The 12,947-nt window shown below is 30.3% G+C and overlaps 2 protein-coding genes across 2 annotated transcripts in view; one reads left to right on the plus strand and one right to left on the minus strand.

The window, feature by feature from the left end:
- LOC108750879 (RNA polymerase II subunit B1 CTD phosphatase Rpap2) overlaps positions 1–8,172 on the plus strand; it is a 16,892-nt gene extending 8,720 nt beyond the window's left edge. Inside the window, exons 2-7 of the mRNA XM_018490709.1 lie at positions 5,654–5,749; positions 5,819–5,933; positions 6,026–7,405; positions 7,473–7,630; positions 7,736–7,918; positions 8,001–8,172. Of these exons, the coding sequence (XP_018346211.1) occupies positions 5,697–5,749; positions 5,819–5,933; positions 6,026–7,405; positions 7,473–7,630; positions 7,736–7,918; positions 8,001–8,172 (2,061 nt within the window). The 5' untranslated portion in view covers positions 5,654–5,696. The remainder of the gene's footprint in view (positions 1–5,653; positions 5,750–5,818; positions 5,934–6,025; positions 7,406–7,472; positions 7,631–7,735; positions 7,919–8,000) is intronic.
- Positions 8,173–8,566: 394 nt separating this feature from the next.
- On the minus strand, positions 8,567–12,518 carry LOC108750892 (negative elongation factor B). The gene is made up of 8 exons (XM_018490731.1): positions 12,176–12,518; positions 11,606–12,085; positions 11,380–11,547; positions 10,937–11,062; positions 10,596–10,865; positions 9,370–9,654; positions 9,061–9,261; positions 8,567–8,804 (listed from the first exon to the last, which is right to left on the minus strand). Exons 1-8 carry the CDS (start codon positions 12,302–12,304, stop codon positions 8,628–8,630), a joined length of 1,836 nt encoding a protein of 611 aa, XP_018346233.1. The 5' UTR covers positions 12,305–12,518; the 3' UTR covers positions 8,567–8,627.
- Between the last annotated feature and the right edge of the window lie 429 nt (positions 12,519–12,947).

Consider the following 12,947-nt stretch of genomic DNA (forward strand, 5'->3'; position numbering starts at 1 on the left):
AAAAAAAAGATTTATTATTATAAAATTAAAGATTTATTTAGTATTTATTATTTTAAATAACTATACAGTTCTAACTTATTTCTTATTTAATCTTTTAAATAAGTTTCCCGAATCTATTTGACATTTTTTATTTCAAACAAGTCGTATAAGTTTTTTACCGATTCCTACGATTTTACATTTTAAATGAGTTTCTAGAATGTATTGTATATATTTTTTTTTTAATTTGTTATAACAGTTATTTTACCGAGTTATAATCGGCATTACACGTAAATTTAAAGAATTTTTCAAACACAAAATAATTTGGAGCAACAGTAGTGTCATAAATTAATTTTTTAGCTGAAAAATTAAACGAGATATTTAATACTTTTAACCAAAGCCGCATTTAGTGCAAATAATGTTTCGCAATATTAAGAAAATTTACATTTATCTTTATATAAAGAATGTATAGAATATTATCAATTTTTATTTAAATATGAATCATTTAAAAGAATAATAAAAATTGAGACATAATATTGACATCGAAGATACTCCACACACGCGACATAATGTTGAACATCAAAGATATTTCCACACACGCTAACAATTACTGATTACGTTTACAAGAACCGAGCAAATATTAGGATTGAACAAGTGCTAGAGATGCCACAGAGCAAAGCGCAAAATGTATCCGTTTGTCAAAAATCATGTAAAATACAAATAATTGAATAAATCGTTGAATATTTTACTCAATAATTGGGTGTAATCTAAACAGGCGAAAAGCGAGGGGAAGCGTCGCGCGACGAAACTCGAGGGGAAAGGTCGCGCGGCGAGAAGCGAGGGGAAGGCTCGCGCGGCGAAAAGCGATGGGGAACGTGCCTATGTTGCTACGTCATCACTTCGGCATTCGCTCGGCGCTCGCTGAGGGAGACAGACGTGTAATACGGTGGCTACAGGTGTCGCGCACTAATCTACGAAAATTAGATATTCACGAATGCGAATTAATGATTAATTGCGTGCCCTAATAGTAATGTTGCTCAAAACTAAGGTGTGTATTAAGAATTATATCTCAATCTTTATTACTCTCTTTGATCATTTACATTGAAATAAAGATTAATAATAAGTTATATACGTTTTTTAAATAAAGATAAACGCAAACATTTTTTAAATTATAAAACAATTTCGACTAAATTTGATAATGGATACAAACAAAATTTATTTTATACATTTGCGGATATATAAATTAGAGATATTTAAGGGCGATATATACAGTCTGTTCTTATTTCAAGACTGTCTTAAGACGCTAATACGGCTCTATAATCTCTTCGTGATTTCTTAAAATTGTACTTAAGACATAATTGTACTGCAATTCGTTATCACTACGAAATAAAGTCAGAACAGATATTAAACTATATTAATTGTGAAAGAATTGTGAATTGCGTTATTTGCATGAGAATATTCATATTAGCATTAATTTTTTATGCCTCGTTTGATACCGTTCATACAGACAAGTAGCCGTGTCGCATACCGCTCTTCTTCATATTTCTTTTTGAAGCATAGAATAATCGCAAAAAGTGCTAGGTATAATACGAAATGTTGTATTTTATGAATATTCACATAATGATTCATACGATTACTATGATTAATTATTCATAAAGTACAACGTTTCGTATTATATTAGACATTCTTCGCGAAAAAGTAATGTGAAAAGGAGCCGCACGCGACACGGCTACTTGTCTGTATGAACGGTATCACACGAGGCATAAAAAATCAATGCTAATATGAATATTCTCATGCAAATAACGCAATTCACAATTTTTTCACAATTAATATAGTTTAATATCTGTTCTGACTTTATTTCGCAATGATAATGAATTGCAGACGTGTGTGTTTGATGTTCGTTGCTAAAAGTTAACCGATTGCATAATAATTGTATAGTAATATAGGTAATAGCTATATATTATATTTTTCAGATTATCTTCCCTCTTACGGGTACATTTTGTGATGGCAGGACTCAGTACTCAGAGGATGTTTACAAGAAAAGAACGATTTTTTTCAAATGTTTCTCAAAATTTTCGGATATATCTGAAAGTATCTATATAAATTTTTAGATATTGAATAAAATCGTTCTCTTCGTGTAAAAATCCTCTGGAGAAGCTAACGTACCCTCGTCGCCGATTTGAAAAGTAAACGAACCACAGCCGGTTCGTCGCGTCACGCGTTTCGGGAGTGCCGTTCAAGTTATTGGACTCAAGTAATAGTCCGCGCCCAAGTACAGTGCATTATTCGCGAGTGTTTAGGCGAGTGTCCTGTGTATATTCTGAGAGGAGGCGGAGGTCTGAGAGAGGCATCGGGCACCGGTGGAGCAACCTTGCGGTAAATATTATTTTTTACTTATGTAAAATTAACCTTTTTTTTGCTTGTTTTTAAGTCATTTTATTTAACAGTGATTTAAAAAATGATTGTTTTTAAATCATTGTTAAATATGTAAAATGATTTAAATAATTTTATATTCTATAAAATAATTATATAAAATACTTCTATATTCTCTAAAGTAATTATATGTATTTTCTTAAATAATTATATATATTTTGTAAAGAAGATCTTAGCGAAAATAAATTTGTATAACATTTTTAGATAAAATAATTATACATTATATTTTCTATAATAATAATTATGTCTATTCTAAAACAAAAATAAGAAAGAACATACGGCCACGTACGCATGTTATTATTCACATAAGTCATATATTTAAAATAAAATTACATGTAAACGTTTCGGTGAAGTTGTGACTATCATTAGCACAATCAAGAGAATGCAAATGTTAAAAAATATAATTTAGCACATTAGGATGTCGCAATACAAAATTCCAAAAATTAATCCTGCCTTCGTAATCTCTTTTACAGTGAAATTAAGAATTTATTCTTGATAACTTGTATATTAAAACGCGGGATTACCAGAATCCGTGTTTTTATAACTATCAATATAATACAATAATGCGACGCTAATTTGTTCGAAGAATATTAGCGTATAGAGATGGAAAAATATTATATAAGATGGTAAAACTATTCTGTACGAAATTTCATATAATCACAGTGACCCGTGTTTCAACATACAAGTTATAAATATCAAGAATAAATTCTTAATTTCATTGCAAAAGAGATTATAAAGAGACAGGATTAATTTTTGGAATTTTTTACTGCGACATCCTAATGTGCTAAATTATATTTTTTAACATTTGCATACTCCGGACTATACTGACGATGATCCGATTTGACCGAAACGTTTAAATGTAATTATATTTTAAATATATGACTTGTGCGAATAATAATTTGTGTATGTGGCTGTATGCTCTTTCTTATTTTTGTTTTATGTTATCACCTCTAACTTTGTTTAATTTTATTTATATATATTCTTTAAAAAACTTTTAGCAAAAATAAATTTGTATAAAATTTTTAAGTAATTTAAATACTTTGAAATTATAATACTTTAAAATTTTGTACAAATTTATTTATTGCTAAGATCTTTAGAGTATATATTGTATATAGAGAAAAGCCGCCGATACTAACATAGGATACTAATATAGGATCTCCTAAAGCGACACTCCTTATTTCTCAGAAATTAACTATTGCACTTTATTAATAAAATCATGATCTGTTTAGCCAATTAAAGAAGTACAAACTCATAATTTTTATATTTATGGCTTATTTCTATACCAAATTAACTAAAAATGAATTCTACGATTGTGAAAATAAAATTCTTACAATTTTTTTTTGTAAATTGCGTAATTTAAATAACAGTGACTATATTATTGATAATATTACGTTATTCTAAATGCTTGTAGTTTCTTAAATCAGTTTTATTTTTTTTTTCTTAGTTTTTTCATAATATGATTTTAAATATAAAATTAGGGTGCAGTGTAAACCGCCATACCTGTCTGTAAAACAGATCATGAGCTAACTTAATCTTTATAATGTTACTTCATAATGTCAGATAGCTCTATTGGAGCTAAAGACAATCGTTCATATATAGAATAATTCTTGAAAAACTATCGCGTTATATACTATATTTGCATCTTGCAGAACAGCATGAAATAAATATGCATATAATTCAATAAAAATATTTTATAACGAAGAGAGAGAGAGTGAAGAGATTCTAGAATATCTTATATATATTCACTTGTAGGTACTCTATACAGATAATTCTTGTAAAAGAAAAAAAATAGGAATACATAACACTATTGCCACTGTGTCCATTTTGTCAGACGCTTATTTTTGCTTACTTGAAAAAATTAATTATTGCTAAATTGCAAACAATATTATAAAAACAGCTTATACTATCTGATGGAAAACACTTTTTAGTTTGTACTTATGTTTTTAAAGTTTTATTTGTACCTTTTGTTTTAGAAATATTATATCTAAAAACAAATATGATATGTTGGTATCGGTGACTCGTCTAATTATTTTAGAATATATATATATAATTATTTTAGAGAATATACAATTGTTTTATATCTAATTAAATAATGAGTATAAAACTTTGATGCTTACAAAAATTATATTTGTAAAATTGCATAATTATTTTTCAGCAAACTGCATGCGTTTATATAGCAATTATTTTTTAAAGTAATGATTATAGTTATTTCTTTACTCTGTTTTAATTTGGATTTTAATTTATTTGTTACAGAATCATGTACCGACATTGCAGATATATTATAACTCCACTGTTGCGCATCGAGTCGGTGAGTAATGAATCAACATTTGTATTAGGGTAATGGATGTATAATAATTTTATTAGTATATTATGTACATACCTGAATACATGTATGCATGGATTTAATAACAATATACGGACAAATGTATAGCATTGCATATATCCGTTTCCTTAAAATGAGCAAGTTAAAACTGATTAGGATAAAGTTATGTATGCCCGATTCTCTAGCGAATTTTATTTAATTTCTAAAGATTAGGGTTAGAAAATAGAGTAATTTTAGAAAACTAAATTTGAAGGGGAAATTAAGGGATAATTTTTATCATTTCGTCTTCAGCAAACTCAACAGCTGTTATTAGTGTATTCCTTTAGATCACCCAATCAGCATTTTAGATCTGGAAGAATACATCAATAACAAACGAGCGCTCACTCAACTGTTTAGTCCGCTGACGCAGCCATTTGGTCTGTTCGATTTGCTTACACTTTTTTACATTTTTTACATTTAAAATGAGATAGATATATATTTGGCATTGAAAAGAGAGAAAGAGAAGATGCTGAATGTAAAAAGTGTAAGCAAGTCGAACAGACTTATTGATATTATATTGAATAAATATTTATTCATTGTTACAGTACAAAAATATAATAAATTAGAAAATAAAGTTGTTAAACTGTAAAAATTTATATAATTGCTTTTTATTTCCGAATGCCAAATAGAATAGAATAAAAAATTGTGAAAATGGCACAAAACAAAACGGTTGAAAAATAACATATTACCATCAGAAATATTCCGGTTAATTTGGCTATGTAGTTCATGTTCATATTTTGTGCACATGAAGGCGCTTTTTCTGACAAAGTGGAGGTTAACCTCCAATAACCTTTGCTAATTACAACGAGTGCGCGAAATAGAAAAGTTATTTGTAATATTTTAAGGTACTCATAATTGCTAATTATTTTACCACGTTATCAGATATTTGGTCTCCTGAATACATAAAACGAATAACACTGCGACGATGTCAACAACCAACAAACAAATGACTGAGAAAAAGAAATTGAAAAAGATGAGGTAAGTCCTGTTGCAAATATCGGAAATGGATAAATTGCCTTTTTCATTTGGATTGAATTTTTCCTTAAGCAAGGAGCAGATGCAGCTGGCTATAATAAAAAAGAAACAGTGCGATGCGAAAGCTCTTACGATAGTTATGCAGCTTCTGGAATCGCATGTGGATCCTGACTGGCTCCTGCAAAATGTAAGTGTGCTAACAAATATTGTCTCTCATTTGAGTAGTTCGAGTATTCAACTGGATCTCAATAATTTAGCATGATTTTATTGCTCTTATAGCTAGGATTCATAAGTAAGAACCATATGGAAGATGTGATAGAGGAGAGAGCAATAGTAAAGCTATGTGGATATGTTCTCTGTTCAAATCAGTTGACTGTCATTATCCGGCAACAGTATCACATATCAATACGTAAGAATAAAGTGTATGATGTCAGCAAACGGAAAAACTTCTGCAGTTCGTTGTGCTACGGGGCGGCTAATTTTCTTCTTGAACAAATGCTCGAGAGTCCCCTCTGGTTAAGAGAGAAAGAGGATATACCAGTCTTTCAAATTTTACCTGTCAATTCTAAGTCTACGTGTGGAGAGGAAATTGACGTTGTTGGAATTAACTTCTCACAAAATAAAGATGTAGACAATAATGACGACATTAGAAGATCTACAGAACATACTGATGAGTCAATCAAGCAGACAGAAAATGATACAAGTAATGTATCAAGTCCTGAGAAACAAACTATATGTAATTCCTATTTGTTAAAGAATGTAGCAATCATGAAAGATGGTAAACTGGAAGAGACTTCAGTACATACTAATAATGTACAAAAATCGTTTAATTATGAAACATGTTCATCGGAACTGCACATGAATCAAGAAAGCGAAAATTGTGATTCTGATAAATTTACAAATTGTGAAAGTAATTATGATAACAATAATATCCAACAAGTAGATGTAAATCTAGAGAATTTAGAAATAGAAATTGCTGGCCAATCTGGGAATATTTTACATTTGCATAAACACAACAGGGATACAGAAAATAAAACTAATGTAGATATATTTTATAATGAAATATTGCAGTCTCAATTGGATGAAGTAAGTTACAATGAAAATGACATTAGTGAAAAGTTACAGCCTCAAACGTCTCAATCAGTCGAAATAAGTAACAAGAATGATGAAAATGAAACGAAATTAGAACCTCAGATAGATGAAGTAAATAATAGTCTTACTGATAAAAAAATGAAACAATCCCAATTTAATAAAATGTATAAGAGTAATACCGTTATTTCTTCTGCATCTACATGTGATGAATATAGGAAAATAGGAGAGACAAGTAGAATTAATAAAAGTAAAAGGTACAGACTGAAAAAAACTGATAATGCAGAAGTACAAAATAATATTTATCTCCAAGTTGCAATTCATGTTGAACAGAGTATTAAAGAATGGATTACAAAAAATACCCTTTGCCTTTTAATGGGCGAGGAGAATGAAAGAAATCAGTTATTAGAAAAATTTACACAGTATGATAAGTATCAACAGTTGTGTAAAAAGTTAAACAAGTTGCAAATGGAAGATGAAAATGAAGAGCGTGATTTGAAGAAAAACGAGCTTAAACCTTTACCCCACTTCTCCGTGCTCCAAGAGGATGGAAAGAAAATGGATCTAAAGGTATGATCTAATATTAATATTAATTTAAAAACAAAATGTATCAACTAATTGTAACATGTGTATACAGGTGCGTGCGTTTTACCAAGGTCAAATGAAAATTGCACCATCTGATAGTAATGAAGAATCAGAAAGTAAAGATAATGTTGAACCTATATTACCATTAACAGACGCTTACACGCCTAATGCACTTCGTCACCGAATTTTCTTGGACAATCTTAATAAAATGTAATAATTTTTCCATTTCTGAGCGATAATTAGAAATCAAGTGTTAAAAAAGTTTGGTATCTGAAATTCAATCGTTATAGATATTAATGTATTTGTTAATTACAGATTGCCAGATTTGATGTGCGCTTTAACAACCAATGCTAATATTTCTTCATTGGCACAATGTACTTATAATAACGAAAAATACTCACTAATCAAGATTTTGACAAGTACTTTTAATTTATCTGCTAGAAATATTGTCTTTAAAACCGCTGAATGGACACTTGTGGGACTCATCATCATTAAAATGTAAGTTTAATTGCAATGTCTAATCTAAATATAAAATTAATTCTAAAAATACTTATATTATAAAAAATAAATATAATTACAGGTTGAGCTTGATTGATACACAATTGCAATTGTTGCTCCGATCTAAGCAAGCTTCGATGTACACGTCTATGATTCTGACAACATACAAATTAGATTCTAATTATTTAGATAGACTTATAATGGAAATAACAAACAATGTAGATGTATCTAAATCAAATGATAAACAATGCTAAATAAAAATTAAAACATAGTTTATTAATATTAAAATTAGTTTATTAATATTAAAATTACTTTTATAATTTTAATTTTATTCTTACATTTAATTTAATATAAAATCTTTTGAAAAGATATATTGATTACAAAAATATCGCAATGATATTTTAGGTTATCTAAATGTTTTTTTACAATAATTTTACACCTATTTTATAACTGCATTTTTTATGTATATACTTTATTAAAAAGTATTGTAGCATAAATAAAAGATTTCTTCAAAAATCATAAATATATATAAGACAAAAAATTAAATTAGATGTATAAAAATTTAATTAATTAATTAAATTTAATTAATTAAATTAGAAGATATATATCAATGATAGTACACATCACAGTATGACTCTTCACCACTCTTTCTTGTACTCGTAAACTGAGGAAGCTCAAATCACTTTTTTTGGTCTTGAATTAGATATTATTAAAGTGTGCTCGATGTGGCATGCGTGCTTGATGGTGGCATTCCAGTAAATACAGAAGGAGAACAATCTAGACTTAACGGATCCATTTGAGCTGTTACTGCTAATTGATCGTCTGTAGCATGATTACCAACTTTGTCACGTAGAGATTCGTAAAGACTGTGGACTGCTTCGTTATGCTGTAAATTTAAAAACATTAAATCAATCATTTAACAGTGGGATATCATTTGGCTCTGTGCAAGAGCGACGAATTCGTAATCGATAGGTCGCGAGTTCAAATTCCACATTTCGTATATGCGAAAAAATTTCATAATCGTAATCCAACAATTTAAGATTACTGTAATACATATATAATAAAAACAGAGTATCTTTAAACTCAGTTATTCCATCTAATAAATATATAACGAACTTTTTCTGAATATTATAAAATATTACCTGACTTGTTGGTTGTAAGGCTTTCAATAATGAATGTAATCGTGTGGATGGCAATTTAGGATGTATGTACCAAAGTAATTTTAACAGATGTCGTGTGACATTGTCCCTTCCTAAGCCGGCTAAGAAGAATTCGTCAAAAATTACTGTACAAAATGATTCGTTTGAAAATTCGTCAGCCATGTTTAATATTAATAACGAAACCTGCAATTGAAAATCAACTTTATCAAAAATTTGTAATTGATATTTAATTTCAATTGTGATAAATAACGATGTCGCTCGATAATAAGATAATACAAACAAATATGTTACCAGAGTGTGTAAAAATGGATCTTCAAAAGCTCGTTGTGCTTGACAGTTTGGCAATGTTGCTAGGACTCTCATCAAACCTCTAGCATCTCCCCTGCCTCTTCCAACCCCACCGCCACCTCCTACGTGCAATGCATAATACATGGAGAGAACTGCTGCTACTCCAGAAAGCTGAGCGTATGCTTGGCACGCATCGGGAGGTGGTCCAGAATGTTCTATAATTGCGATTGCACTTTCCCTTTCATCGGGTGGAAGTCTACAGTTGAGTTGTCTTATTTGATCATCAACCTAAGAAATCATTATTTTTATATATCAATATTTTTATATTTTTCTTCAAGTATCATACTAGCCCCAGAAACTTAGATTTTTTTGGAGGTAGAATTGCCATAAAAGATTTGTTTGCGAGTTGTTCGAAATGATTATATTAAAGTCATACTAAAAGGCCTGACCACAATGGACTTGGAAAACTTTCAAAAACTGATCAAAAAATGATCAAAAATGCAGTTTTTAAAAAATATCTCAGAAAGTATACATTTTATCGAAAGATAATTATCAAAATGAAAACTAATAAAATTGCGAACAATTTCGTTTTTTTGTCTTAAGATCTTACAATTAATATTTTATTATATAATAATTTTCGTCATAGAATTTTTTTAAGAATGTTTTTGATTATTTCGAGACTAAAATGATTTTTCATACTTTTTTCGTAAGTATCTTGGATCTGGCTACTTTTACGTACACTGTACAAAATACTTCTTATAAATATTGAAGATTACTAAATTCAAATTACTGGATTTATATTTTCACCAGCATGTAGATGCCTCCCTTTCATATATCTTTGCATGCACACTGATAACAAGATATATGGGGACCTACAGTTTAAACGCAGATTTCGAACGGCAATTTTTAATAGAAAGTTTCCTAAGAAAGTATACTACTTGATGGTTTGCCATTGTCTTCCGAGAGAAGCTACGAGTGCACGAAAATTTTCTGCCGAAGATCCTGAGATCTCTAGGGCTATATTCAGCTATATTCAGATTCCTACCAAAGTATCATTCCATTCTTATTGCTTACTGAACATTACACAACAAGGATGATACGACACCTGGATGGGAATCTGAACATGTCCTAGAATAGTAGACCAATGCACAGTCTACTACATCCTTCTTTTTTTATATTATATTAAATTATAAACTATACAAACATTTTAATTATTTCATATAAATTACCATGAGTGACATAAGTGCTGGCAGGAACTTTGTGACAACTTGACTGTCCAGTTTTGGTTCCTTAAAGTCTTGCGAATCAATCATTTGCCAAGCAGACAGTCCTAGCGCGAGCATTCTTAACAATAATACGAGCACTGCATTTTCTCTGGGTAATGCCTCACAATTTATCAAATGAAGCGCTATTTTGATTGCACTGCTAGCGAGAAAATTCACTGCATAGGGATCGCACAAAATCATACTTAGATCCCCTAACACCTGTTCCTGTCCTCTCTATACAAAAGTACAAATCAATATCTCGTTACGCAAATAATGTTATGAAACACGATTTTAATTCAATTTACCTTAATACTGTCCAAAAAGCCTTGTAATTCACGAGATCTTTTAATATCCACATTTTTTTCTCTGATGCATGCGTCCAGACACCATGTAAACTTATGACATGGATCTACAGAAATAATATCTTGCACCTGGCAACAAATAGCATACTCAATAAAATTGAAGCGATTCAAATTAAGTTATATATCAAGTTATGTTAGAATGTTGTATAGCTCCTATGTAGAAGTAATGAACTTATAATTGTCTTGAATTCGATTGCTCTTACATACAGATTTCAATCTTCAAACAATAACAATAAAAAAAACGATCCTCCAGAATAAAAATTGAATTAGATTTAAAACTTCTTTGCTGGAGAGAGGTTTACAACGTCATTTTAATGCAATTTGAAAATTTTGATACCTCTTTGAGCTGACAAAATAAAATAAACAAACATGTTGAATATATTTACCTCTAAATCATGTAACGCCATTAACAGTTCTGCTCTGAGAGTACAGTAGTGGATATTCTTTGTGCGTAAAAATAAAGTCCTTAAAAACTGCAGTACCATATCATATAATTTTACACTATGTCCAATCATATGAGCTAACTTCTGTACAACTTCGCCTTGTCTCCTCACCTATGCAAAATGAGAGAATTATACAATGTTAATTCAAGTACAACCAATTATAATATACCTTTGGAGATGGCATAAAAAATAGACTGTTCAAATTGCGATGATCAAATAGAATCTGTTCTTTCTCAATAATATAACGACTGAACAATGGCGAGACTTCATCACCAAAAAGACTTTGATTATCCTTCCATATCTGACGTTTTACTTCTGTATCGGCATCATTGTACAATTCTCTTTCCCTAACTAATACTCGCAAGTATTTGTCATCAATGTGTAAGGTATTCTTTAGGATACACATAACTACAGGTCGCAAAGCGTTAACTCTGACAGCAGGAAAACTTTTCGATAACAATTCCTTCATTCTCTTGTCTCCAGAGGAACCTTTGTCTGCCCTTTCCACGCCGATCTCATCAATTTGTTTTATTAGTTTCTCCCGTAACTCCTCGAGAACGGAGGCATGGAAATCTAGCCTTCTGACTCCATGCAGATCGAGCAGAGGTAACATAGGCCGTAATGATGGTAGTAATATGCCATTTTCCAACTAAAATGAAACATTATTGCTATGTAAAATGCTGTATATTTACTAACTTATGCTATACTCGATGCCGTTGTTCTTTGATTGATCTTTTACCTGAAATCCCTCGATAGCTTTCAATGGATCTGTACAACTTGTTAAAGCATCTCTCAAATACACTTGTCCTGGTATACTAAGATCCTCCAGTCCGTTGCCAGTCTCACCGTTACTTTTCGCCGAATTCATGACTCCGTTTTATTACACAGTATAAATGCCGTGCACTCGATTACGTATTTATGTTATATCGTAGATTGAAATAAATCTATTATTTTCTTACAAGATAAATTTTATAATTCAAACTCGTTACTTGCCATTAACAGTATTTATAAATTGCTTGATATTTTTCTCACATTATCAATCCCTTGAGAATATTAGAATTACTCTAAAACCTATCTGGCCATGTGGCTGTCCGTAAACTAAAGTGCCGTAAACTAACTAAAAGTGCATTCACATAGAAGCGTCAAGCAGCGAGAGCAGCAACCAATCAACAAGGCGATTTTTACAGTGACGTAAAAAATATTTTTTACACTACTGCCCGTATCGCCCAGCTGATTGGTTGCTACTTCTGTTGCTTGACGCTTGCATGTGAATGCACCTTAATAGATCTGTTTTCTGTGGCTAAGCAATGTACAATACAGTGCATTAATTCGCTGGGTCATAATAACGGTTCGACTTACTGAAAATAAAAAAATGCAATACTAAAAAGTTGATAAAAAATTCTAAAAAAATTCTTAGAGTTCTATGAGAAGAAAATAAATAATTTTTGTCTGTTGCAGTTTTTCTGTAAAGTTGATAGTATTTGAGTAAAAAAAAAATATATATATATATA

This window comes from Trachymyrmex septentrionalis, unplaced genomic scaffold, assembly GCF_001594115.1.
Source record: "Trachymyrmex septentrionalis isolate Tsep2-gDNA-1 unplaced genomic scaffold, Tsep1.0 scaffold38, whole genome shotgun sequence".
Lineage (NCBI taxonomy): Eukaryota > Metazoa > Arthropoda > Insecta > Hymenoptera > Formicidae > Trachymyrmex > Trachymyrmex septentrionalis.